The sequence below is a fragment of the Chiloscyllium plagiosum genome, chromosome 40 (genome assembly GCF_004010195.1).
Source record: "Chiloscyllium plagiosum isolate BGI_BamShark_2017 chromosome 40, ASM401019v2, whole genome shotgun sequence".
In the NCBI taxonomy this organism is placed as follows: Eukaryota; Metazoa; Chordata; class Chondrichthyes; order Orectolobiformes; family Hemiscylliidae; genus Chiloscyllium; species Chiloscyllium plagiosum.
Genome location: NC_057749.1, coordinates 804,478 through 828,213, shown reverse-complemented (window position 1 = coordinate 828,213; position 23,736 = coordinate 804,478). Strand labels below are relative to the sequence as shown.

At 41.2% G+C, this 23,736-nt stretch overlaps 1 protein-coding gene across 1 annotated transcript in view; it reads left to right on the top strand.

Annotated features, from left to right (window-relative positions):
- Positions 1 to 23,432, top strand: part of dapk2b (death-associated protein kinase 2b) — a 150,823-nt gene extending 127,391 nt beyond the window's left edge. The window contains exons 10-12 of the mRNA XM_043680136.1: positions 18,072 to 18,161; positions 18,274 to 18,357; positions 20,453 to 23,432. Coding sequence (XP_043536071.1) covers positions 18,072 to 18,161; positions 18,274 to 18,357; positions 20,453 to 20,533 — 255 coding nt within the window. The 3' untranslated portion in view covers positions 20,534 to 23,432. The remainder of the gene's footprint in view (positions 1 to 18,071; positions 18,162 to 18,273; positions 18,358 to 20,452) is intronic.
- The last annotated feature ends 304 nt before the right edge of the window (positions 23,433 to 23,736 follow it).

Genomic DNA, 23,736 nt, shown 5'->3' with positions numbered 1-23,736 from the left:
TCTGTCATACTACACTCTATTTCCAATGGTCGCAGAAAGTTGAGGGTTTCTCTGATGTATCTATCCCCCACACAGTAAGTTTGACTAAGTTGGTACATTTTATAGTGTGCCTAGTTTTCAAACATCACTTGTGATTTATGATTGCCATTGGAGACACTTTTAGTCCTTGGGCATGAGTCAAAACCACTTTGAGACTGTTTTCTATGCATCCACTGGCATGTACACCCATGGATACACCAGGAATAGGGTATTAATCATTACCTTTCATGACTTTCTAACTGTAGCTATAACAAGTCAACAGTTTCTTCAGCATGTAACAACATTTAAGATAAGGAAAGAACTTGCTTTTATAAAGCACCATTCATGAGGATACTCTGACGTTCTTTAGAGTCAGTGTAGTACTTTTTGAATGGTGAGTCCATTTCGTTAACAATTGGATATTCTCCTGGAATATTCAAGAATTACTGTTTGCCGGCCTGGGTACCAAATAAATTTTGCCTTTTGAAACCATTTGAGGAATCATTCCTGATATTTGCTTTTCCAGGGCTTAGTGTGAGAAGGAGATTAACTGACTAAATCACTGGGGGTTGACCGATAGACTCTCGGGTAGAAATGCAAGTTATGATGTTTTGTAGTTTATGGGAGACCAATTGGAACAATATCCCTTCTTTATTACAGGCAGAGACCAAGGACATACAGGTACAAACAGCTACGCTGTTTATAGGTGTTCATTAATCACAGCAGCTCAGTTAAAATAAATTATATTTTCATAAATGCAGGTAGTCAGACCTGCCGATATGTACTTGCGTGTCACACGTAGTAATCAATGTTCTGCTCCTCTTAACACTGTTAATGAAATTGCTTCCTGTATTTTGTCAGTTCAAAAAAAATTAAATTAATGGAGTCTGAGGAGGGTTTAAATAAAGGCCAGGGTATTGAATAATTAGCTGAGCTTATCTCTATATTTTTGTATTTGGAAAGAACTTTTCCAGCCTAAATGAGGAGGATTCAGATGACCAAAAATTGATTTATGCTCAGGGTGCTGACATCATTCCCAGTAAGAAGCTTTCTCAGTGAAACGGACAGACTTTGTTGACAGACTGACATTTTAAAAATTGGCCTCTTTCTTTGCTCTGTACCTGTCTCCATCTGGCCTCTCTTTCTCTCTCACTCACCCCTTGGCCTTCCTCTGGCCCCTCAGTTTCCTTCTCTGCTGTTTTCCTGTCTCTTGTTTTCTCCTCTGTCTATCATCTCTTCCCCTTCCTCCACTGTCTGTCTCGTTCCCCTCCTGATCAGGCTGGGAAATCAACAACAGAGTAATCTTTAACACTCCCACCTGCACCATCCCAACCTGGTGGACTGGGTATAATAGAGGTTGAGCTTAAATATCCTAGGCCAAGAAAAATTTAGTAAATGCCTTGAATATATTAAACATGTCTTGCTGCCCTGTCCCATGTGCCCAAGGGTCTGCAGGTCAAGAACTGATCTGTTCAGTCACACGATGATCCATGCCAGAAGCCTTCCTACTCTGAATAGACAACATCCTCGATGCCAGGACCAGCCAATGATGACTGAGATTGAGCTAGCGTTGAGATGGAGGATCTCATTCTCAATAAAATAATGGAAAAAGGACTAGTGTTCTGCTGGCTCGAACTTGGTATCGGGTATTTGGTACAAATTGCCATTCAGTCTACTGACCTAGGGTGTAGCTTTGCTCGCTGAGCGGTAGGTTTGATATCCAGACATTTCATTACCTGGCTAGGTAACATCATCAGTGGCGACCTCCAAGTGAAGCGAAGCTGTTGTCTGTAATGAAATGTCTGGATATCAAACCTACAGCTCAGTGAGCAAAGCTACACCCTAAACCTCAACCTGAGCTACAAACCTTCACAAACCTTGCAAAAACGTCTACTGACCATTGGCTCTGAAATTACCCTCCTCTTGTCTTAGGTTATCTAACCTTTGAGATCCTTCTAGTCCTTGCCCTCAAGTGTCTTATAGAGACATAGTGATCTATAGCGTAGGAAAAGCTCTTTGACCATTAAATCTGTGCCAGTCAAAAACAAACACCTATTATAATTCCATATTCCAGCACTTGGCCCATAGCTTGTGCCCTTTTGATGTCAAGACATACATCTAAATACTTCTTAAATGTTATGAGGGTTTCTGCCTCTACTACCCTTACAGACAGGGAATTCCTGATTCCCACCACCCTCTGGGTGAAAAGGGTTTTCCTCACAGCCCCTCTAAATCTTCTATCCCTTCCCTTAAATCTATGCTCCTGGTCATTGATCCCTCCATCAAAGGGAAAGGTTTCTTCTTGAATACCCTGTGTATGCTCTTCATAATTTTATATGTCTCCATCATGTTCTCTCTCAATCTCCTCTGCTCTAAGGAAAGCAATCTCAGTCTGTTCAATCTCTCTTCATAACTGAAACACTCTAGTGCTGTTTTCACTAGAGAAAAGAAGGTTTAGGGGTGACTTGATTGAGGTGACTGAAACACTCAATGCCAGACAACATCACGGTAAATCTCATCTGCACCCTTTCCAGTGCAAACACATCTCTCCTATAAAAATGGATTCCAGAACTGCACACCTTATTTAACTTTATTTTAAATGCATCCATGACATTTTTATTGATTGGTCCAAGAAGCAGTAAGTTCCACAGGAAGATTTTTTTTTTCTTGAACTCACCATTGGATCAATAGATTACTCACAATTTTGGAGTTTGCTTTCAGAGCCTGATTAGTTTATTGGCTGTTTTATTGGTGGGTTTCAAATTGTGCCAATCTGAAATCTGAGTGGTTTCAATTTCTGGCAAGTATCAAAGGATATCATCATCAATTTAATTACATTATACTCTGAATAGCATTGTTTAAATCATCAACAAGTTCGTGGGTATCAGTTAGCCTGTTTAAGAATAACAAACATCTCCTCATTTTGTGACCTTGAACTCACCTAATTCTGAGCCTTTAACTCCAGAATGCACTAAGGCTTTCCTTTAGATTAGGATTGATCCTATGGTCACCCTGAGGTTGTGTTGCCAATGAGAAGAATGTTGAAGGTCAAGTAAAGGCTATTTTATCCAACATCTCACTGCATAAAGGTGGTGGTTTCTAAAGAAAAATCTCAAGGAGTGATCATTTTAATCTCTTGTGTGATGATTATTTTCTTTTGTAAGTATATATCACTTGGTGTCTTGCTGTGTTTTCTGTCGCTATGTCTTATCTATCTTGTAAATAAATTTGATTATCACTTTTAACTCGAATGCAGTGGTGTGATTATGATCACACTCTGTGGAGTCAAAACACAATCCAACTTGGTCTATAGAGTGAGATACTGCAGTTAAGATGCAATTGTTTCACATGGATGATGATGGGATAGTGTAAGGGGATGAGCTTAGATTAGTTCACAGGTCGGTGTAACATCGAGGGCCGAAGGGCCTGTTCTGTACTGTATTATTCTATGTGGTACCTGAAATTCTTGTTCTGCCTCTGTAAACTGCTTGCTCATTAAACATGGGGGCGTGGGAAGAAGCACCAATGAAGATATTTCAATTGAGAAATCTTGAACCTTTTGGGTATAGTATGTATTTATGTTCAATTGAACAAAGTCTTTTTCAAATTGGCAGGCAGTAACTAGTGGGGTTCCACAGGGATTGGTGCTGGGACCCCAGCTATTCACAATATATGTTAATGATTTGGATGAGGGAACAAAATGTAACATCTTAAAGTTTGCAGATGATACCAAGTTGGGTGGGAGGGTGAACTGTGCTGAGGATGCAGAGATTCTTCAGCATGATCTAGACAGGTTGGGAGTGTGGGCAGATCAGTGGCAGATGCAGTATAATTTGGATAAATGTGAGGTTATATACTTTGGAAGCAAAAACAAGAAGGCAGATTACTACCTGAATAGCAGAAAATTGGGAGAGGGGAGTGTGCAGTGGGAGTCCTTGTCCTGAGTCCTACCTCCAGTCGCTGAAGGTAGTCATTCAGGTGGGGCAGGTGGTATAGAAGGCAAATGGTACGTTGGCCTTCATTGCAAGAGGTGTTGATTACAGGAGCAGGGATGTGTTGTTGTAGTTATACAGGGCTTTGGTGAGACTGTACCTAGAATATTGTGTGCAGTTTTGGGCTCCTTTTCTGAGGAAGGATGCTCTACTCTCAAGGGAGTGGGTTTACCAGGCTGATGCCAGGGATGGCGGGACTGACGTATGAGGAGAGAGTGACATGTTTAGAATTGTTTTCACTGGAGTTCAGACGAATGAGGGGGGATCTCATAGGGACGTATTAAATTCAAACAGGACTAGGCAGGGTAGATGCAGGGAGGATGTTCCTGATGGTGGGTGTGTCCAGAACCTGGAGTCACAGTCTGTGGATTTGGGGTGGACCATTTAGGATGGAGATGAGACATTCCTTCAGCCAGTGAGTCTGTTGAATTCATTATCACTGGGAGTATTTGATGCCAGAACGTTGAATGTATTCAAAATGCTTCTAGATGTAGCACTTAGGGTGGATGGGATCAAAGGTGACAGGGAGAAAACAAGATTAGGTTATTGAGTTGGATGATCAGCCATGATCATGATGAATGGCAGAGCACACTTGAAGGGCTGAATGGCCTCCTCCTGCTCATACCTTCTATGTTTCTACATAAAGCACATTTATTCACATCTAATTTCTGGGAAGGAAGAAGAAAAATGTGAGGTAAACTATTTTATTACTACATTGTCCTATTGGTTATAACTGGCCAGCTATACTGTCACAGACAAATGGAATGGGGGTGAATTTAAATTATGATTGCTTTTTTCTCTCAAATCCAAGACAGCAAGGTAATGTTTGACTTGCTCCTTTCTATTTTCATTCCTGTCCCTTACTGAAGTAGGCTGAGGTCTGTTCCTCAAACCCTGTTCTTATTTTTAAGTTTTGGTCTTAGGAATAACCCCATAATGAAATCAAAAGCAGAGTTTGTTAACCACAAAATCAAAATGGAGGGGCATTGCTTCACTACTTCATTCACACACACAAGCATAAAAGGGAGAAAGATGGCAACGCTCACATCCCATGAATGAAAAATGAAAAAGAAAGAGAATGGAAAGGAACGACAGTCTAAAATATGAATTTCTTAAAAATCAAAGCTGTCAGTCTTCGTTTACATGACCAAGAATCTATAACACCTTCTGATATAGGAGTAGAATTGGACTATTCAGTTTATCGAGTCTGCTCCACTATTCGGTTATGCCTGATATGTTTCTTATAGAACGTAGAACATTACAATGCAGTACAGGCCCTTCAGCCCTCGATGTTGTGCCGACCCGTGAAACAAATCTGAAGCCTAGCTATCCTACAGTATGCCATGTTCATCTATATGCCTGTCCAATGACCATTCAAATGCCCTTAAAGTTGGCGAGTCTACTGCTGCTGCAGGCAGGATTTCCCATGCCTCTACTACTGAGCAAAGAAACTACCTCTGACATCTATCACCTCTCAATTTAAAGTTATGTCCCGTCATGCGAGCTATCACCATCCGAGGAAAAACGCTCTCACTGTCCACCCATCTAACCATCTGATTATCATATATGCCTCTATTAAGTCACCTCTCAACCTTCTCTCTAATGAAAACAGCCTCAAGTCCCTCATCCTTTCCTCGTAAGACCTTCCCGCCATACCAGGCAACATACTAGTAAATCTCCTCTGCACCCTTTCCAAAGCTTCCACATTCTTCCTATAATGTGGTGACCAGAACTGTACACCAGAATCCAAATACGGCCACACCAAAGTTTTGTGCAGCTGCAACATGACCTCCTGGTTCCGAAACTCAATCCCTCTACCAATAAAGCTAACACACCATATACCGCCTTAATAACCCCATCAACCTGGGTGGCAACTTTCAGGGATAACCCCATTCTCCTGCTTTCTCCCTGTAACTTTGATCCCTTTATACGTCACAAATCTATCTATCTCTATCTTTAATGCTCTCAAAGTTTTGGCCTCCACAACCTTCTGCGGTACCAAGTTCCATAGATTCACCACTTTCTGGCTGAAGAAATCCCTCCTCGTCTCAGTTTTAAAGGGTTGCCTTGGAAATGAGTGTCTCCGACACGTGAATAATCTCCTCCATGTCCACTCAATCCAGGCCTCTGAATATTCTGTAAATTGCCCCCCGACCCTTCTAAAATCCATCGAGTACAGACTCAAAGTCCTCAACTGCTGCTCATCTGACAAAAGCTCTTTATCTCTGGGATCATTCTTGTAACCTCCTCTGGACCCCCTCCAATGCCAGCACATCCTTCCCTGAGATACAGGGGCCATAATTACTCATGATATTTCAAATACAGTCTGACCAGACTCTTGTAGGCCTCAGCAGTACATATCTGTTTTATATTCTGACCCTCCCCATGAAATGAATACTGCCCTCCCCACATGCCATCTGAATCAGCATGTTAACTTTTAAGAGAGTCCTGAACTAGACTTTCCAAAGCTTTTCCCCATTTAGAAAAGAGTGTAACCTCACACTTTGCCACACTGTATCCCATCAGCCACTTCTTCGCTGAAGTCCCAGACTGTCCAAGTCCTTCTGCAGCTCCCTACTCCCTCAACATTACTTATCCCCCCCCACCTCAGTACCTTTGTCCTGATCGTTATTGTATAATGTGAATAGTCGTGGTCCCAACACTGACCCCTGTGGAACTCAACTAGTCAATGCTTGCCATTCTGAAAATGACTTTATTCCTACTGTTCTGTCAATCTGCCAATCCTCTATCCATGCCAGTGCCATGCCCCTAATACCATGGGCTGTTATCTTATTTCGCAGCCTCCTGTGTGGCACCTTGTTAAAGGCCTTCTGAAAATCCAAATAGATTACATTCACTGGCTCTCCTTTGTCTAACTTGCTTGTTACATCCTCAAATAATTCTAATGGATTTGTCAGATATGATGAAGCTGTGCTGATTCAGCCCTATTTTACCATGCACTTTCAAGTACACTGCAGTCTCAACCCAGTTGGTGAGAGGTGGGGATTATGAAACAAAATTGCCTACAAATAAGTTTTGGCTGAGAAACTCACCACAATGCTGATTGGTGAGAAGAATACTGGCACTTTAAATCTATTGCTGGGATTGCCTGATACAGATACATGATAGGGAAAGTAGAAACAGTTTTGCTTCCAACAATCTGAGCACTATCCCATCAAAGATATGACAAAAATAGATACTTCCAGCAACTGCAAGATTGTCATACCATTAATTATTTGCTGACTTTAGTTGGTGCAGTGACTGTGCTACCAAATCAAAAGGGAACCTGAGGGGCAACCTTTTTACACAGAGAATGGCATGCATTTGGAATAAGCTGCCATTGGAAGTGGTTGAGACAGGTACGTTAACAACATTTAAAAGGTATTTGGACAAATATATGGAGAGGAACGGTTTAGAAGGATATGGACCAAGTGCAGGAAAATGGGGTTAATGTTGATGGACATTTTGGTTAGCACGGACCAGTTTGGGACGAAGGGCATGTCTCGGGTGCTTTCCAACACTATCAATAACGCCATCCTCCATCTCAGTGGATAGAAATATTGGGGAAAATGCTACTACTCAACAGAAACACCCAGCCCCAGAAATTGATGGAGGAATTTCTTTTGAGTGTTTGTGGGAGTGGTGGGGTGTCGGGAAAGTAATGGTTGATATATTACGGGTAAATATTGTTTCCTGTCCCCTCATGTAGCTTTAATTTTGGAAAAACCTCTATATTTAGTATAGCAAATGAATCTGACTTGACAGAATCAATTGGTCTGCAGGACACATGATAAGGCTTATGAGACTGTAACAGTGACAGCCTTCATAATACCAGCATAGCCAGAGAATTCTCGCTCTCACTCCCTTCCCCCTCTTTAAAATAAAACAATCAAAGGCCTGACGTTAATGGAAAATGTATAGCTAGCTACAAGGAGAAAGTGAGGACTGCAGATGCTAGAGACCAGAGTTGAAAAGTGTGGTGCTGGAAAAACACAGCAGGCCAGGCAGCATAAGAAGGGCTTATGTCCAAAACGCCGATTCTCCTGCTGCCTGGCCTGCTGTGTTTATCCAGCACCACACATAGCTAGCTACAAGTACATGTTTTTGGTGTGCAAAAGAAGTAAGGAGCAAGAGCTAATGCATGAGACAGGCATTGCTGGATGGTTAATTAGGTCTTCACTTGTCTTTCAAGAAGCATTTGCTACTTTTCCTCAGCTCCCCTCCAACCTTCTGACTAATTGCTTTATTTATTCTGTTTTTTCAATTATTGACCTATGATGCGAATGGGACATTGTCTGCACTCCACAATATTTTATCCACCTTAATGAAATTTCACTTCAGCCTCCAAAGAAAACAATCCCAGTTTATCTAATCTTTCTGCAGATCTAAAATTCCCCAAACCTGGAACCCTCCTAATCTCATTAGTGTAATAGCATCCTTCTTGTAATGGGTTACACACTAGAACTGTATGCATTTCTCTAGCTATGGTTTAACTAGACGTGTCGACAGGTCTAGCAGAACCTCCTTTTTCCTACATTTTACACCTCAAAAGAAATGAAAGTATTCCATATTGGGTGAGTCACTCTCTGACTCCCAGAATCATAAGTAAACAATAAATGCTGTGAACTGAAGTCTATTTAACAGTGTCCTGCTGTGAGGTGACCATGTTCATTCAGGAAAGGAATATGATGAGGACGAGAACAATATAATAACATCCTGTCAAAATGATGAGATATCCAAACCAGAAAAACAGAAAGACAGTGAAAAGTGATCTGCAGATGAGGTCTGATAGGATATTGAAGGGTTTTAGAGTTAGAGTGGGGCTTTTGCAGCTAATTTCACACAGGTTTAAGTCAAAAGAAAAGGCGATCAAACAAGGTATAAAACAAGCTGTTGATTTGATATCACCTGCTTTGCATTAACAATGAAGTGTGTCTCTCCAACTGCCTATGGGGCAGGAACTAGACAGCAGTACTCTGGATTGTCTCAGCTTGTTCATTTAGAGTTGAGAAATGGTTCTACATATAAATGTCTACATTTGAGACAATGAATTTCAGAGTATCCAGATTCAGCAAGACTCATGCACAAAAACTAAATGCATGTGTGCCACATATTTATGTCACTACTTTTAAGCAGGTTGCTCTGTGGAGAGGTAATGCCATAGGGAAGTAAGAGTGTTGCGTGTTACTGCCACACCTTTGTCTGCATGGCCTATTAACTTTCCTGAAACAATTCCAACCACTGATTACATTCAACAACCCACAGGGACCTTTACAGCAGAAATAATAAAGTAAAAATGTGGTTAAGCCAATCAAGCACTGATTTATTTTTTTCCCAATTGGTGAACTGGATTTTTAGAAAGGAAGCAGTGATATTGTACCAGGGTAAAGCTGATCATATAGCAATCAGCAGAATTTCAGTGAATGATGGTTCAAGAGGGGAACTTAAATCTCTGAAATTAAAGTGGCTTCAAATCCTGCCCCACCATTCAATATGATCATGCTGGTTGAACGCTTCAATGCCTTTCACTCATCCTATCTCCAGAACACTCTGCACCATTGGTAATCAGAAATCTATCAATCTCTATCTTAAACATACTTAAAGACTGAGCTTCCACAGCTTTCTGTGCTGGGGAGTTCCAAAGGGTCACCACCCTCAAAAATAAATTTCTCCTTATCTCCTAACCGCATGGCAATTCTCTTGTTTAAAAATTGTGCCCCTGGTTTTAAACTCCTTAACCAGGGAAACAGCTACATCTGCCCTGTCTATCCCTTTAAGTATTTGAAGTTTTAATCTGATTACTTCTCGTTCTTCAAATCTGTGAGAATACAGGCCCAGTTTGCCCAAATTTTCATCACAGGACAGTCCCATCATCCAAGGAACAAGGCTGGTAAACCTTTGTTACATTCCCTCTAAGGCAATTATATCTGTTCTGAGATAAGGAGACCAAAACCTTTCACAATATGCCAGGTATGGTCTAAACATGCTCCAATTCAAAAGAAGAAAGAATTTACTACTCCTTTACTGAAATCCCCATGAAATTGAGGCTAATATTCCATTAGCATTCCTAATACTTTGCTGCACTGCATGTTAGGCTTTAGTCAACAAGGACACCTAGATATCTTTGTAAATCTTAACATTACAGTCTAGAATTGAAGAAATGCAGGACATTGGTTAGGCCACTTTTGGAATACTATGTGTAATTCTGGTCTCCCTTCTATAGGAAGGATGTTGTGAAACTGAAAAGGATTCAGAAAAGATTTACAAGGATGTTGCCAGGGTAGGACGGTTTGATCTACAGGGAGAGGTTGAACAGGCTGGGGCTGTTTTCCCTGGAGCATCAGAGGCTGAGGGGTGACCTTAGAGATTTATAGAATCATGAGGAGCATGAATACGGTAAATAGACAAGGTCTTTTCCCTGGGGTGGGGGAGTCCAGAACTAGAGGGCATAGGTTTAAGGTGAGAGAGGAAAGATTTAAAAGGGACCTAAGGGGTAACTTTGTCATGCAGATGCTGGTCTGTGTTTGGCATGAACTGTCGGAGGAAGTGATGGAGGCTGACACAGTTACATAATTTAAAAGGCATCTGGATGGGTATATGAATAGGAAGGGTTGAGAGGGATATGGGCCAAGTGCTGGCAAATGGGACTAGATTAGTTTAGGATATCTGGATAGCATGGATGAGTTGGGCATCTCTATGAATCTATGTAGTCTGCACATGTGTTTCTCCTACCAAAGTGGATAGCCTAACATTTTTTCCCATTATATTCCATCTGCCAATCACCAAATCTGTCCAAATTCTTTTTAAGCTACTTGATATCTTCCTCAGAACACACACTCCACTTAGTGAATAGTTAGGGGCCCAAGTACTGATCCTTGTGGTACCCCACTAGTCTTAGCGTGTCAATTCAAGAGAAATAATTTATTCCTACTGTCTGTTTTTTGTCTGTTAGCCAATTATTTATCAATGCCAGAATATTATCTCCTATCCCATAGGCTTTAAAACATTTATAAGCAGCTTCCAGTGGAAAGCCATCAGCTCTCCTTTATCAACTTTATTAGTAATTTTAAAAAAAACTCCAAGGTGTTTGTCAAGCATGATTTCCCATTCACAAATCAATGGTTTTCCCAATTTGATCAATAACAACCAGGTGCCTTTCTCCCATCCTTTATAATAAATTCTAAAATTATCCCTCATGCTGATGTAAGGCTGATCCCTAAGTTCATTTCTCTACTTAAATATTGTGATGATGTCAGGTACCTACTAATCCAAAGGAATAATTTCAGAATGTTATAGAATTTTGGAAGATAATTACCAATGCATCAACAGTCTCTATAGCCACCACCTTCAATTCTCTGGGATGTAGATCATCAGGTCCTGGAGATTTATCATCGTTCAACACCATTACTTTCTTCAGTACAATCTTCCTACTGATTCTAATTTTGTTTAACTCTTCAATCTCCCCAGAAACTTGAATCTGCAACACTGGGAAATTTCTGGTATCTTTCTCCATGAAAACTGACACAAAGCAATCACTTTGCTCTCTGTCATTCCTCTATTCTCCATCATAAATTCTTCTGACCCTATTTGTAATGGGCCCACATTCGTTTTAACTAGTCATAGAGATGTACAGCATGGAAACAGGCTCTTCAGTCCAACCCATCCATGCCGACCAGATATCCCAACCCAATCTAGTCCCATCTGCCAACACCCGGCCCATATCCCTCCAAACCCTTCCTATTCATATACCCATCCAAATGCCTCTCAAATGTTGCAATTGTACCAGCCTCCACCACTTCCTCTGGCAGCTAATTCCATACATGTACCACCCTCCGCGTGAAAAAGTTGCCCCTTAGGTCTCTTATATCTTTCCCCTCTCACCCTAAACCTATGCCCTCTAGTCTTGGACTCCCCGACTTCAGGGAAAAGTCTTTGCCTATTAGCCATATCCATGCCCCTCATAATTTTGTAAATCTCTATAAGGTCACCCCTCAGCCTCTGATGCTCCAGGGAAAACAGCCCCAGCCTGTTCAGCCTCTCCCTATAGCTCAGATCCTCCAACCCTGGCAACATCCTTGTAAATCTTTTCTGAACCCTTTCAAGTTTCACAACATCTTTCCAATAGGAAGGAGACCAGAATTGCATGCAATATTCCAACAGTGGCCTAAATATTTTATTGTTACATACTGACAGAAGTTTTTACTTCCTGTTTATAAGTTTTTGCGAGATTGTGTATTCCAATTCTGTTCTCACTTTCCTCATTGATTTCTTCATCCTCCTTTCTTGTATTCCACAAACCTCCCAATCCTCCGATTTCTTGTAATTTTGACAGTTTTATAGGTCCAATGTCACTTCATTCTCTTGTGGTTTCCTCCAAGGTGAATTCCATGGAAAATCCTGAGGTGTGGTGGAGAAAAAAAATCGGGATAATTAAATTGAAAGGCTTTTTATCTTGGATTCCTCTTTTGCCGAGATGGATGAGTCATAGGCTGCAGTTGCACCTCATCAGGGTGATATCACCTTTTATTAACTGAGAACCTTCTCTGTAATGTTTACATTAGGTTAGGCTGAAGTTGCTTTCATTTCTCAGGGGGAGGGGTAATATGCTCCCACTCTGCAGCCATAGGCAAGGGTGGACAGTGTGCAAATAGACTGTGGGTGATTGCTTCTTCACACTGAATTTCATGCTACAATCACCTGCCAGAGTCCCTTTCAATGGAGATCCTTCACTGTTTGTTTGTCACCCAACCCAATTGTTCTGGACAGATTGGAGAATTGTGAGGCTGACTGATGAATTACATTAGTCTGGAAAAGAGCAATAAGTTCAGTGAAGTTGGGTCAAAATCTTGGAATTCTCTCCCTGACCAGGTTGTGGGTCCATCTACAACACATGGACTGCAGTGGCTCAAGAAGGAAGCTCACCCCCATCACTTTAAGAGCGATATGCAGTAAGTGCTGGCCCACCAGCAACAACCACATCCCACAATTTAAAATAAAATTAACCAGTTGGGTTCGTGACCAGAAATTTTCCTTCCGGCAGGGACTATATTCACAAGATTTTGCCCAAAGTCTGATCGAACAGCAGAATAAATGGTGGGAGAAAAGTAATCCTTTCCCCATATTGTGACACTTACATGAATTTTGATCTCTCTGCATAATGGAATGTAGTTTGGGCAGGTGTAAGCAGTCATCTGTGAACTTTGTTTGTGAACCTTTTCATGTCTGATTTGCATGGTAGAAATTTCCAGACAGCCCAGTTGGAATCTAAATTTTCCCTTGTCTGGCAGCTAATTTTCTTTCACTTACCTGTGGGCTTGTTGTACAGCTCCTGGAGTTTTTATTACTATTTCACAGACATAGACAGAAAGTGTCAGCCGTTTGACTCACTCTACCCAGAGTCCAAGTGTCATGCTTTACTTGATATAACCTTGGTCCAAATATATACAAAAGAGCTGAAAGGAAGATAGTTGTTAGCGAGTTCTGAGAAGATATGTAGCTTAGGTTGAGGGTCTGGATGTAGGTTTGCTCGCTGTGCTGACAGGTTCATTTTCAGATGTTTTGTCACCCTACTAGGTAATATCTTCAATGAGCCTCCAAATGAAGCACTGGTGGTGTAGGCCGCTTTCTATTTATATATTTGAGTTTCCTAGAGTTGGTAATGTCATTTCCTGTGGTGACATCATTTCCCATGGTTATCTCATTTCCTGTTTTTTCTCTCGGGGTGGTAAATGGGATCCAAGTCAAGTGTTTGTTGATAGAGTTCTGGTTGGAATGCCATACTTCTAGGAATTCTCGTGCATGTCTCTGTTTGGCTTGACCTAGGATGAGGAAGGGCACCACTTCGACTGGGACAACACATCCATCCTAGGACAAGCCAGAGACATGCATGAGAATTCCCAGAAGCAGGCATTCTAACTGGAACTCTATCAAAAAACACTTTACTTGAATCCCATTTACCACCCCCTGAGAAAAAGAACAGGAAATTACATCACTCTATGAAATGACATCACCAACCTGAGGAAATTCAAACATATAAATAGAAAGCAGGCTATCAGACTACCAGTGCTTCATTCGGAAGCTCACTGAAGATGTTACCTAGTATGGTGATGAAACCTCTGAAAATGAACCTTCCAGCTCAGCAAGCAAACCTACATCCAGAAGATAGTTGTGGTTGTTGAAGGACAATCATGTCATACCTGACATTTCAGCAATTCCTCAGGGTAGGATACTAGGCCAAACATCTTCAGCTGCTTCATCCATCATTAGGTCAGAAATGGAGATGCCCATCAATGATTGATTGTGCAATGTTCAGTACCATTTATTACTCTTCAGATACTGGTGTAGTCCATGTCCAAATGTAGTAGGATGTGAACAATATACAAGTACTTGGATTGATGACCACTGCCTTTTGAAATTCAATGGCATTGCTGAATCCCTCAGTGTCAACACCGAGTTTACCATTGATGATATACTTCCCAAAGCATATCCCAAGCATCCATAAGGCACAAGCCAGGAGTGTTTTTGTAAATCCAATAACAGGATGTGGCAGTTGTAGTCTAGGCCAGCGTTGTTCCCTATCCCCATTTGCCCAGAGGCTCTTAAGAGTTAACCACATTGCTATGTGTCTGGAGTCATATGTAGGCCAGACTAGATAAGGACAGCAGATTTCCTTTCCTAAAGGAGGATCAGCAGCAGTTCCATGGTGACCTGTTTATCCCAGTTGTATTGAATTTAAGTTTCATTATCTGCCACAATGAGATTCAAACTCATGTACCTGGAACATTGGCCTGAATTTGTGGATTACTAGTCCAATCACATGACCAGTATACACCTGCCTATCTTTTATGTTGGAATACTCCCTACTTATCTAGATGAGTGCAACTCCCAAACAGCACTCGAGAAGCTCAATACCATCCAAAACAAAGCAGTCTGGCATACCTTTGAACATAGTGGTTAGCACTGTTGCCTCACAGCGCCAGAGACAGTTCAATTCCCGCCTCTGGCGACCGACTGTGTGGAGTTTGCACATTCTCCCTGTGTCTGCGTGGGTTTCCTCCGGGTGCTCCGGTTTCCTCCCATAGTCCAAAAGTGTGCAGGTCAAGTGAATTGGCCATGCTAAATTGCCCGTAGTGTTAAGTGCAGGGGTAAATGTAGGGGAATGGGTCTGGGTGGGTTGCGCTTCGGCGGATCGGTGTGTACTTGTTGGGCCGAAGGGCCTGTTTCCACACTGTTAGTAATCTAATCTAATCTATGCTCATGAAACTATATCAGCATTTCTTCTTCCCTGCATCAAAATACTGCAACTCCACCCCAAACAATCTACGGTGCCTTCAGCACATAAAACTGCAGCAGTTCAAGAAACTGTCTGATCACTGTCTTCTGGGAAAGTAAGAGTGGGAGAAGATCATTCAGCCCTTGAGCTTGCTGTACAATTCCAGATCAAGACTAACCAACTCCCTCATATTTCCACATTATACCAAAATCTTGATGTAACGAGAAATCTGTCTGTCCTGTACCTGTTCAAGTTCTGAGCTTCCACATAGAGAATTCCAAAATTTTACCTCTTCCTGAGTGAAGAAACTTATCATGTCAGTCGTAAATGGTTTGCTCTTCTTTCTGAGACTGTGTCCTTCACTTTGAGAGCCCCCAGCAATGGACAACCTCTTATTCCTTAAAGACCTTTGTAGATTTCAATGAGATCACACTCATTCTTCTAAACTCATGGCCCAGTCTCCTCAATCTCTACTCAGGAAATTCCCACCATCCCAGGAATCAATGTGGCCAACCTGAGCTGCACTCACGCTGTGGCAAGTACATATCCTTTCAGCAAGGAGATCAGAACTGCACATAATACTCCAGGCAAATCTCAGCAGTGTTCTATACAATTGAAGCAAGACCTCTTAGCTCCTATAAATAAATCGTCTTCTGGTAAAGGCTAATATGTCTTCTGAACGGCTTGCTGCACCTGTCTGTAGCTTTCAGTAATTTCTGAACAAGGACATCCAGGAACATTAGACACTAACATTTCAAATCTCACTCCATTCAAGAAATAATCTGCACCTTCATTTCTCCTGTCTCACACTTATCCACATTATATTCTGCATCTAAACTCACTTGAAGCCTTTTGTCGTTCTCCCCACAATTCATTCTCACCAAGTTTTAATCATCTGCAAAGTTGGAAATATTATAATTTGTCCCTACATCAAAATCATTGATAAAGATTGTGAAAAGCTGAGGCCAAGCAGTGGACCTTGTTGTACCCCAATGGTCACAACCTGCCTATGTGAGAATGATCTATTTATTCCTCCTACTTAGTGTTTTAACACGTCTAAAAGGAGAAAGAAGTAAAGATCTTTTTTTACTTTTGTGCTTACCATGACTGTGATATAAGAACCAGACTTGAGCAAAGAAACATCAATTTACATAACATGAGAAGAAGGTGCAGATTGGTTGCGGCCATCATTGGTATTGGAGATGCAGAAAGTGCAGTTAACTGTCAATCTTAATTCTCAGAGCAGGCAGGTTGATTTTGATTGATGTTGCCAAGGAGATGTAGCAGAGAATTGGCTGTCTGCATGATACTTTTTTTAAATTAAGAAGGTGCAATGTGTTTTACCAATTCTTCTTGCATGTATAGAACAGGCCCTGAGTATTTCAATACATAGCATCTAGTACATGCAAGTACATCACACAGCCAGTCCAACTGATGATCTTAAATTGGTTTCTGGTGTAACTCTGAACACAATCGGGATTATGTATTAAACAATTTTCAATGTTGTAATCATATTTGAGGTGGATGTACTTTTTGGATAATTGCAAGCCTCATTGAGCCCAATCAGCATGCCACTGGCTGTGAATGGTCAATGGGACATGCTGTTTGATACTGCCCTTTCACCCTATATTTCATCCTGCCCTTTCACTCTCTGCTTATTTCTCATGTTAACCTAAAAACAGTGAAGAAATAACATAAGAACTAGGAGCAGGAGTAGGCCATCTGGCCCTTTGAGCCTGCTCACCATTCAATAAGATCATGGCCTCGGCTTCACTTACACATACTCTCACCATATCCTTTTGCTGTCCCTTTGTTGTTCAAAAAATCTATCTTCGTTTTCAAAACATTTACTGAAGTAGTGCCAACTACTTCATTGGGCAAGGAATTCCATAGATTTCCAACCCTTGATCTATGGAACAATCGAATGCCGCCACCTTTGCCAATACATTATGGTCCCTCATGCCCCCATGATCTAGTTTGTGGGTCTTTATATCACCCCATGCTGCCTCCTCAAACTTGTTGAATATCAGTCTGGATGTTTCTCCTGTGGCAAAATGCTGAGGATCGAGTGGGCAATGCAGTTAAATGTGTCTATAAGAAGCCTCGATGGTTCACTTTTTTTTTCAAAACTTTTTTTTTCCTGATTTTGGTGCCTGCTCGCCTTCCATCCCAGAAGGAAAATCCTATGAAGCGGGCAAATAATATGAATTAGTCCCACTTGTCTGGTACTCTTCCAAGTGGAGCTCCAGTATGAGCAGACTGTTCACAACTGGTCTCTTACTGGCTTTTCCCTCTGCACATAATTGGATACAGCAAGATGCTGAATCTGTGTCATTGCGCTATATTTAAATCTGGAATTAAGAGTCTAATGATAATTATGAAACTGTTTTTGATTATTGGAAAACCCCATCTGGTTCACTAATGCCCATTTGAACAGGAAACTGCCATCCTTACCTGGCCTGGCCTACATGTCACTCCAGACTCTCAGCAATGTGGTTGACTCTTAACTGTCCTCTGGGCAATTAGGGATGAGCAATAAATGCTGGCCAAGCATGATTTTTTTTTAAAAGTAGCACCAATGGAGACAGGTTCTGACTGGTAGCAATAAAACCCAGTCCGTTGATATAGAATTTAAACTTTGTCGGTTCACTTTGAAACCTCAATGTTCTGTCCAGCAAGTGTAATTTCATTTTCTGGAAACCTGTCAGATGCTGCCTGGTGAACTGTAGCTAGCATGTATTTTAATATCTGGATTCTTCAGTCACTGTTTTCAATTCTTTTCCTTTCAGCCATTGAATAAATGTCAAGCACTTGTGAGAAGGGAATCTGTGGTTAATTTGGAAAATTTCAGGAAGTTATATATCAGGAGGAAATGGAAAGTAAGTGAAATCCAATCTCCGCAATGGCACTAAAATAGTTGTTTCTGCTGTTTTGTGTAAACTGTCTCTCCGAACTTCCTTTGTAATTCATAAATCTCCCTTTTCTTTTTAGCTAACGTATCGGATTGTGTCATTTTGTAATCATTTGACTCGTTCCTTCCTTAAAAAAGATTATCTCAAGACAGGTGAAACTTCAGTAAGTACATTTAGAATGCTATATCTTATCTATAGCAAGTCTGTTTCCTGAAATTTTTTATGATTGTGGCTTACATTTTCCTCTTATTTCTGTTTGGAAAGAATTAAAACTTTGACAAGATTTCTTCACCTCTTTGGGGAACTGCACCTTTCGGTTAGTCCAAAGTGAATGTATTCGCCCCCTTCTCTGTCACATCAGCTCACGGTGAAGCTTGATTTCTTTATATTTCCTGCTGATATCTCCACACAGTTCAGTCAAATATCACAATCTCACAAAAAGTCTCTGCACACCTTCCATTAGTAAGTCCCCATCTGGAGTTGAAGATCATTGTCCATTTTCTCCAATCCCTTGCTTCACCCTATCTCTATGATATTCCCCACTCTTGTAATCCACATCCTTTCTCTTTCATCCAATATCTTGTTTGGCAGTTCTTATAGCAGCTAATCTGGGGTATTTCTAATCCTGTCGGTTTAGTGACAAAGAAGGGACAACTTTATCATGGGGTGACAAAACATTAACTCTGCTTTCTCTCCACAGACATTGCCAGACCTGCTGAGTTTCTCGAACAATTTCTGTTTCTGTTTCATAATTAACTTTAAGATTGCCTCAACTTATTCATGTCGGCTTCCAGACAAAGGAGCATTATTCAGGACTAAAATAAAAGGTGGAAAGGCAGGTTGTGAGAGGGATACAAATAGTTTAGAGAGATATTGTTAGGTTAAGTGAGTGGGCAAAAAGTTGGCAAATAGAGTATACTGTGGGGAAAATGTGAAGTTGTTCATTTTAGAAGGGAGAACAAAACAACAGTATTATTTAAATGAATGAAAGCTGCAACACAAAGGCACTTGAGTACTTGTGCAGAAAGCAGAGAAAGCTAGTATACCAGGCACAGCAGGTAATCAGAAAGGCTGGTGGACTATTGGTCCTCATTTCAAGGGCATTGGAGTATAAAAGTAGGGAACCCTTACTGCAACTGTACAAGGTGCTGGTGAGACCACACCTGGAGTCCTGTGAGCAGTTTTAGTTCTTCTATTTAAGGAAAGATAATATTTCTTTGAAGGCAGTTCAGAAAAGGTTCACTCAGAAGATTCCCAGTATGGAGAGAATGTCTTATGAGCAAAGGTTGAACAGGTTGGGACTCTGCTCATTGGACGTTTGAACATTCTCCGGAATCCAATGAGGTGATTTCATTCAAATATATGGAATTCTTAAAGGGCTTGACAGAGTAAATGCTGACAGGATGTTTCTCTGCATGGGAGCATCTAGGACCAGAGAGCAGAATGAAGGGACACCAATTTAAGAATGAGTTGAGGAGGGATTTCTTATGAAGATTGTGGATCTTTGGAACTCCTTGCCACAGAAAACTGTGGGGATATGTTTAAGGCTGAGATACATAGATTGTTGATCAGTTGAGAAATTGAGGGTTACAAGGAAAGGGTAGGAAGGCGGATATGAGGAATATTAGATCTGCCGTGATCCTATTAAATAGTGGAGCAGGCTCAAGGGTCAAATGGCTTATTCCTGTTCCTACTTATGATCTTGTGGAGTGCCGTGCTGTCTGATGGTCAGCACTGAGGGAGTGCCATGCTGTTTGACGGTCTGAGCCAAGGGGGTGCCGCACTGAATGACGGTCGGTGCTGAGGAAGTGCCGCGCTGTCTGATGGTCGATGCTGAGAGAGTGCCACACTGTCTGATGGTCAGCACTGAAGGAGTGCTGCACTGTCTGATGGTCTGTGCTGAGGGTGTGCCATGCTGTTTGGTCGGTCCCGAGGGAGTGTCGCACTGACTGACATTTGGCACTGAGGGAGTGCTGCACTGAGTTTCATCTGCATGCAGATGGATGCTATTTTAAAGAATAAAAGAAATGCTCTCTAGATTCCAATTCAATACTTATTTATTTCACCAACATCTTTAAATGCAGATTTTGTCATTTTTATCACATTGCTGTTTATAGGGTGGTGTTAAATATTGGGCTGTCACATTTTCTACATTCCAGTAGTAACTATTGAATTGGCTCTTAAGTGCTTTATGAAGCCCTGAGAAACTCTGTGATGAGGCATGAAATCCAATGCAAGTTATTTCTTTCTCATTTTAGAGACAGTATGACAGTGACAATGAGGACATGAGCTTCAAAAGAAGGCCTTCCAGACCAAGGAGACGCAGCAGCACGTCATAAAGCGATCTCTGATTGGGTTACGCCAAAAATGAGGCAGCCCTAAGGACAGGTGGACCATTGTACTGTTAGAATCAACAAAACCTGAACCTACACCAGTGCTGCTTGTACCTGTTGCTGGGACAATACCAGGCATGCTCAATAGAACGTACCCATGTTCCCACACACACGCAGACCAGATGAATGATGCCAGGCTTTGTACCTACTGCACAAGCCAAAGAGTGCAATACAGCTTTGCAACTCAGTGTATTGTTTTGTTTATATCTGCTATTTTTAAATTAAGGTTTTAAGTGTCACAATTCTGTCCTTTTCACATACAGCTCTTGGGATTGCACTGATGCATTGCATATCAGGAACAGTGTGATGCAGTTCTGGAAAAACTCAGCAGGTCTTGCAGCATCTGTGGAGAGAAATCATAGCTAATGTTTCGGGTCCTTCAGAACTGGAGTTCTTCTCCAGCTGTGAGGAAGGGTCATTGGATCTGAAACATTAACTCTGACTTCTCTCCAGTAATGTTGCCAGACCTTTGAGTTTTTCCAGCAATTTCTGTTTTTGTTTCTAATTTCCAGCATCCGCAGTGCTTTCCATTTTTGTTTGATACGATGTAGTTTCCTTATCTTGTAATGGGTCCTCCGTTTCAAGCCTGTTGCTGTGGGTACTTTGAGTGGCGATCGGGCACTTTACCACAAGCAATGGGCAGGAAGAAGAGATATTGGAACGATGGGTTTTGACTTCATTCAAACTGTACTTCCTACCATGCCAAATGTTGCTTGGGCAGAATGTTTAGCCACAGGCTCTAAGTGGAGGTTAGGAACATATTGAGCAGTAATTTGGGAAATTAGTATCAGCAAATGAGGCAGCCAAGCAGACAGATGTTTGAGCCAAGTTGAACGTTGTTGGTTTCAACTAATATTGTTTTAATGCAAGCATTGTTTCACATAGTTTTAGATAGTAGACCTTTTTTTAAGTTTACTGACTAAAAAAAATAACTTTATATGGTATACCATGAAGCTTTCAGCATGAGATTAGAAGAGAAACTATTCCTTGTGAATATATAACCTCAACAGGAATTCACAAAAGCCTGATTCCTGAAATGAGTTGCCTTGACATGTTTTTCAACTACTGTTTACAGGAGTCGAGATAATGATATTGTCTCCCCAACAAATCTTTTGGGTGATTTTTCTTAGGAAAATAATACTCACTTCAGTGTTGCCCGTTTTACAACAATGCAAATAGACTTTATGTAACTGTCTTTTCAATAAAATCCAAGTGGTTAATTAGGTTTTAGCCAGTTCATTATGAAGGAAATGATCCTTAAATGCAGTGTGGAGCTCACAAAGATGGGCAGCATTGTTTTGGGTGTGGAGAATCTTTTGAAGAGTTGAAATGAGAAAAGATGAGAATGTTGGGCATTGAAGTGAGAACGGCTGTGGACTGTGTCAATAATGGATTGGATGTGAGAGAGCAAGCTGAGTTCACAGTCAAGCAGTTCACTGAGGTTTTGCATTTCCTTACTTGGCTTCAGAAGGCAAACAGGAAGGAGGTTGGACCTCAATCTAGAGATGCTAAAGGAAGTTCAAGAAAAGGCTACCTAGCTCTTCCCTTTACTTGGAGAGTCACAAGCAGTTCAGTCATATCCTATGTGTCCTCTCTAACCAAAGCAGCCCAAAAGTTATTCAAGTCCTGAGTTGCTGTCATGATTTAAAATTGTGAAGCACCTCGAGGTGCAAGTGCGAGGTGAAAATGTTCTGCTTATCTAGCCCTCCAACTAGGAGGGTGTCCCACTTGTTCAGGTCAACATTGATGCTGAGGAGTGAGCACAGTGAGTGCCTAAGAGAGCTCATTATGTCCAACTCATTTCCACACAGGAAGACATTGAGTTTCTGTATTTGTTTCTGAATTAACTGACTAAAAATAAAAGAGAACAGCTGGGTCGATAATGTTCAAAGGTCCCACCTGCAGAGAGGTCTAGATTGGTAGAATTGCCCTTAACATCCTCAATGGCTCGATAACTGAATTGGTAGCTGAATAAAGTAAATTTACAGATGAAGCTCAAGTAAAACAAGCAGCTTTGTGTTGTATTGTTGTCTCCCTTTCTCGAGAATTTTTAAATTTTCAGTTTTCTACTTTTCAATCGAAAGTAATTTACTGCAAAGAATTATGGGAAAAATTACTGCTAAAATTTCATTCCCAGTTGGAGGGGCTGAAGTTCCTCACTGACCATGTGACCCTGATCACAATGTGACTGGGAGGGGACCTATTGATGCTATTAGTGTTTGACCGGCTGATATTGGAGGCATTGTCATTCAGAGGCACTGGACTGTAACTGGGAGTGCATTTAGAGATTTTATCCTGTCTTCAAATGCCTCACCAGATCAAACAGTCCATCTGACTCTAAACATTTTCATAAGTGGTATTCAGAAATAGTCAAACAGTCCTTTTTTTTTTTGATAAAATATCCCATTTTCAACAATAAATCCCTTACCTCTGTTTCACTATCTTCTCGAGCCTGAGACACTCTGTTAGTCTCTTTTGAAAATAAATACTGTAAGTTTGTGTTTATTTAGTGTTGCCTGTTAGAGTTGGATGGTTTTTCAGGTCTGAACTGAGCTGGTTGGTCCCACATCCACTTGTGTCACCAACCATACTGCTCTCCACAGTCTGGGCAACATTTCTAGCTCAGTGATAGGAACTTGCAAATAAAATCAGTTAGCAGGAAACATCTTCTACTCAAAATGTTACTGCAATGGTCTATTTGAGGAGTTCAGTCTTTACAGAAGAAAATGGTAGCATGTGCCCCAAAATATTCCTTCAAAATCTATATGTTTTAAACAGATTTAAACAGAGAACAACTGCTAACTAAACACTGCTGAAGCTGGAGCTCGAAGGAACCATTTGGTTATGGAGATGGCAGGAACGGGAGTACCTGCCATCTCCATAACCAAAGTTGGGAGATGGCAGGTACTCCCGTCATCCAACTCTCCGCTTCATCCAATCTTTCAGAGGCAGGTTTCTTCTGAGAAGTACGTCAAGGTTGAGGTAGAGCACTGGCACAGTTAACAGTTGGCTGGAACTTAAACAGAAAGCAGGCACTGTAGGTAGACTTGGCCATTTGTGTTGTCACTGCAGTGGGACTTGTTAATTAAAATTTTAAGATTAAAAGTAATTCCAAAACACAATAACATTCCTGAAATCATAAATTCACC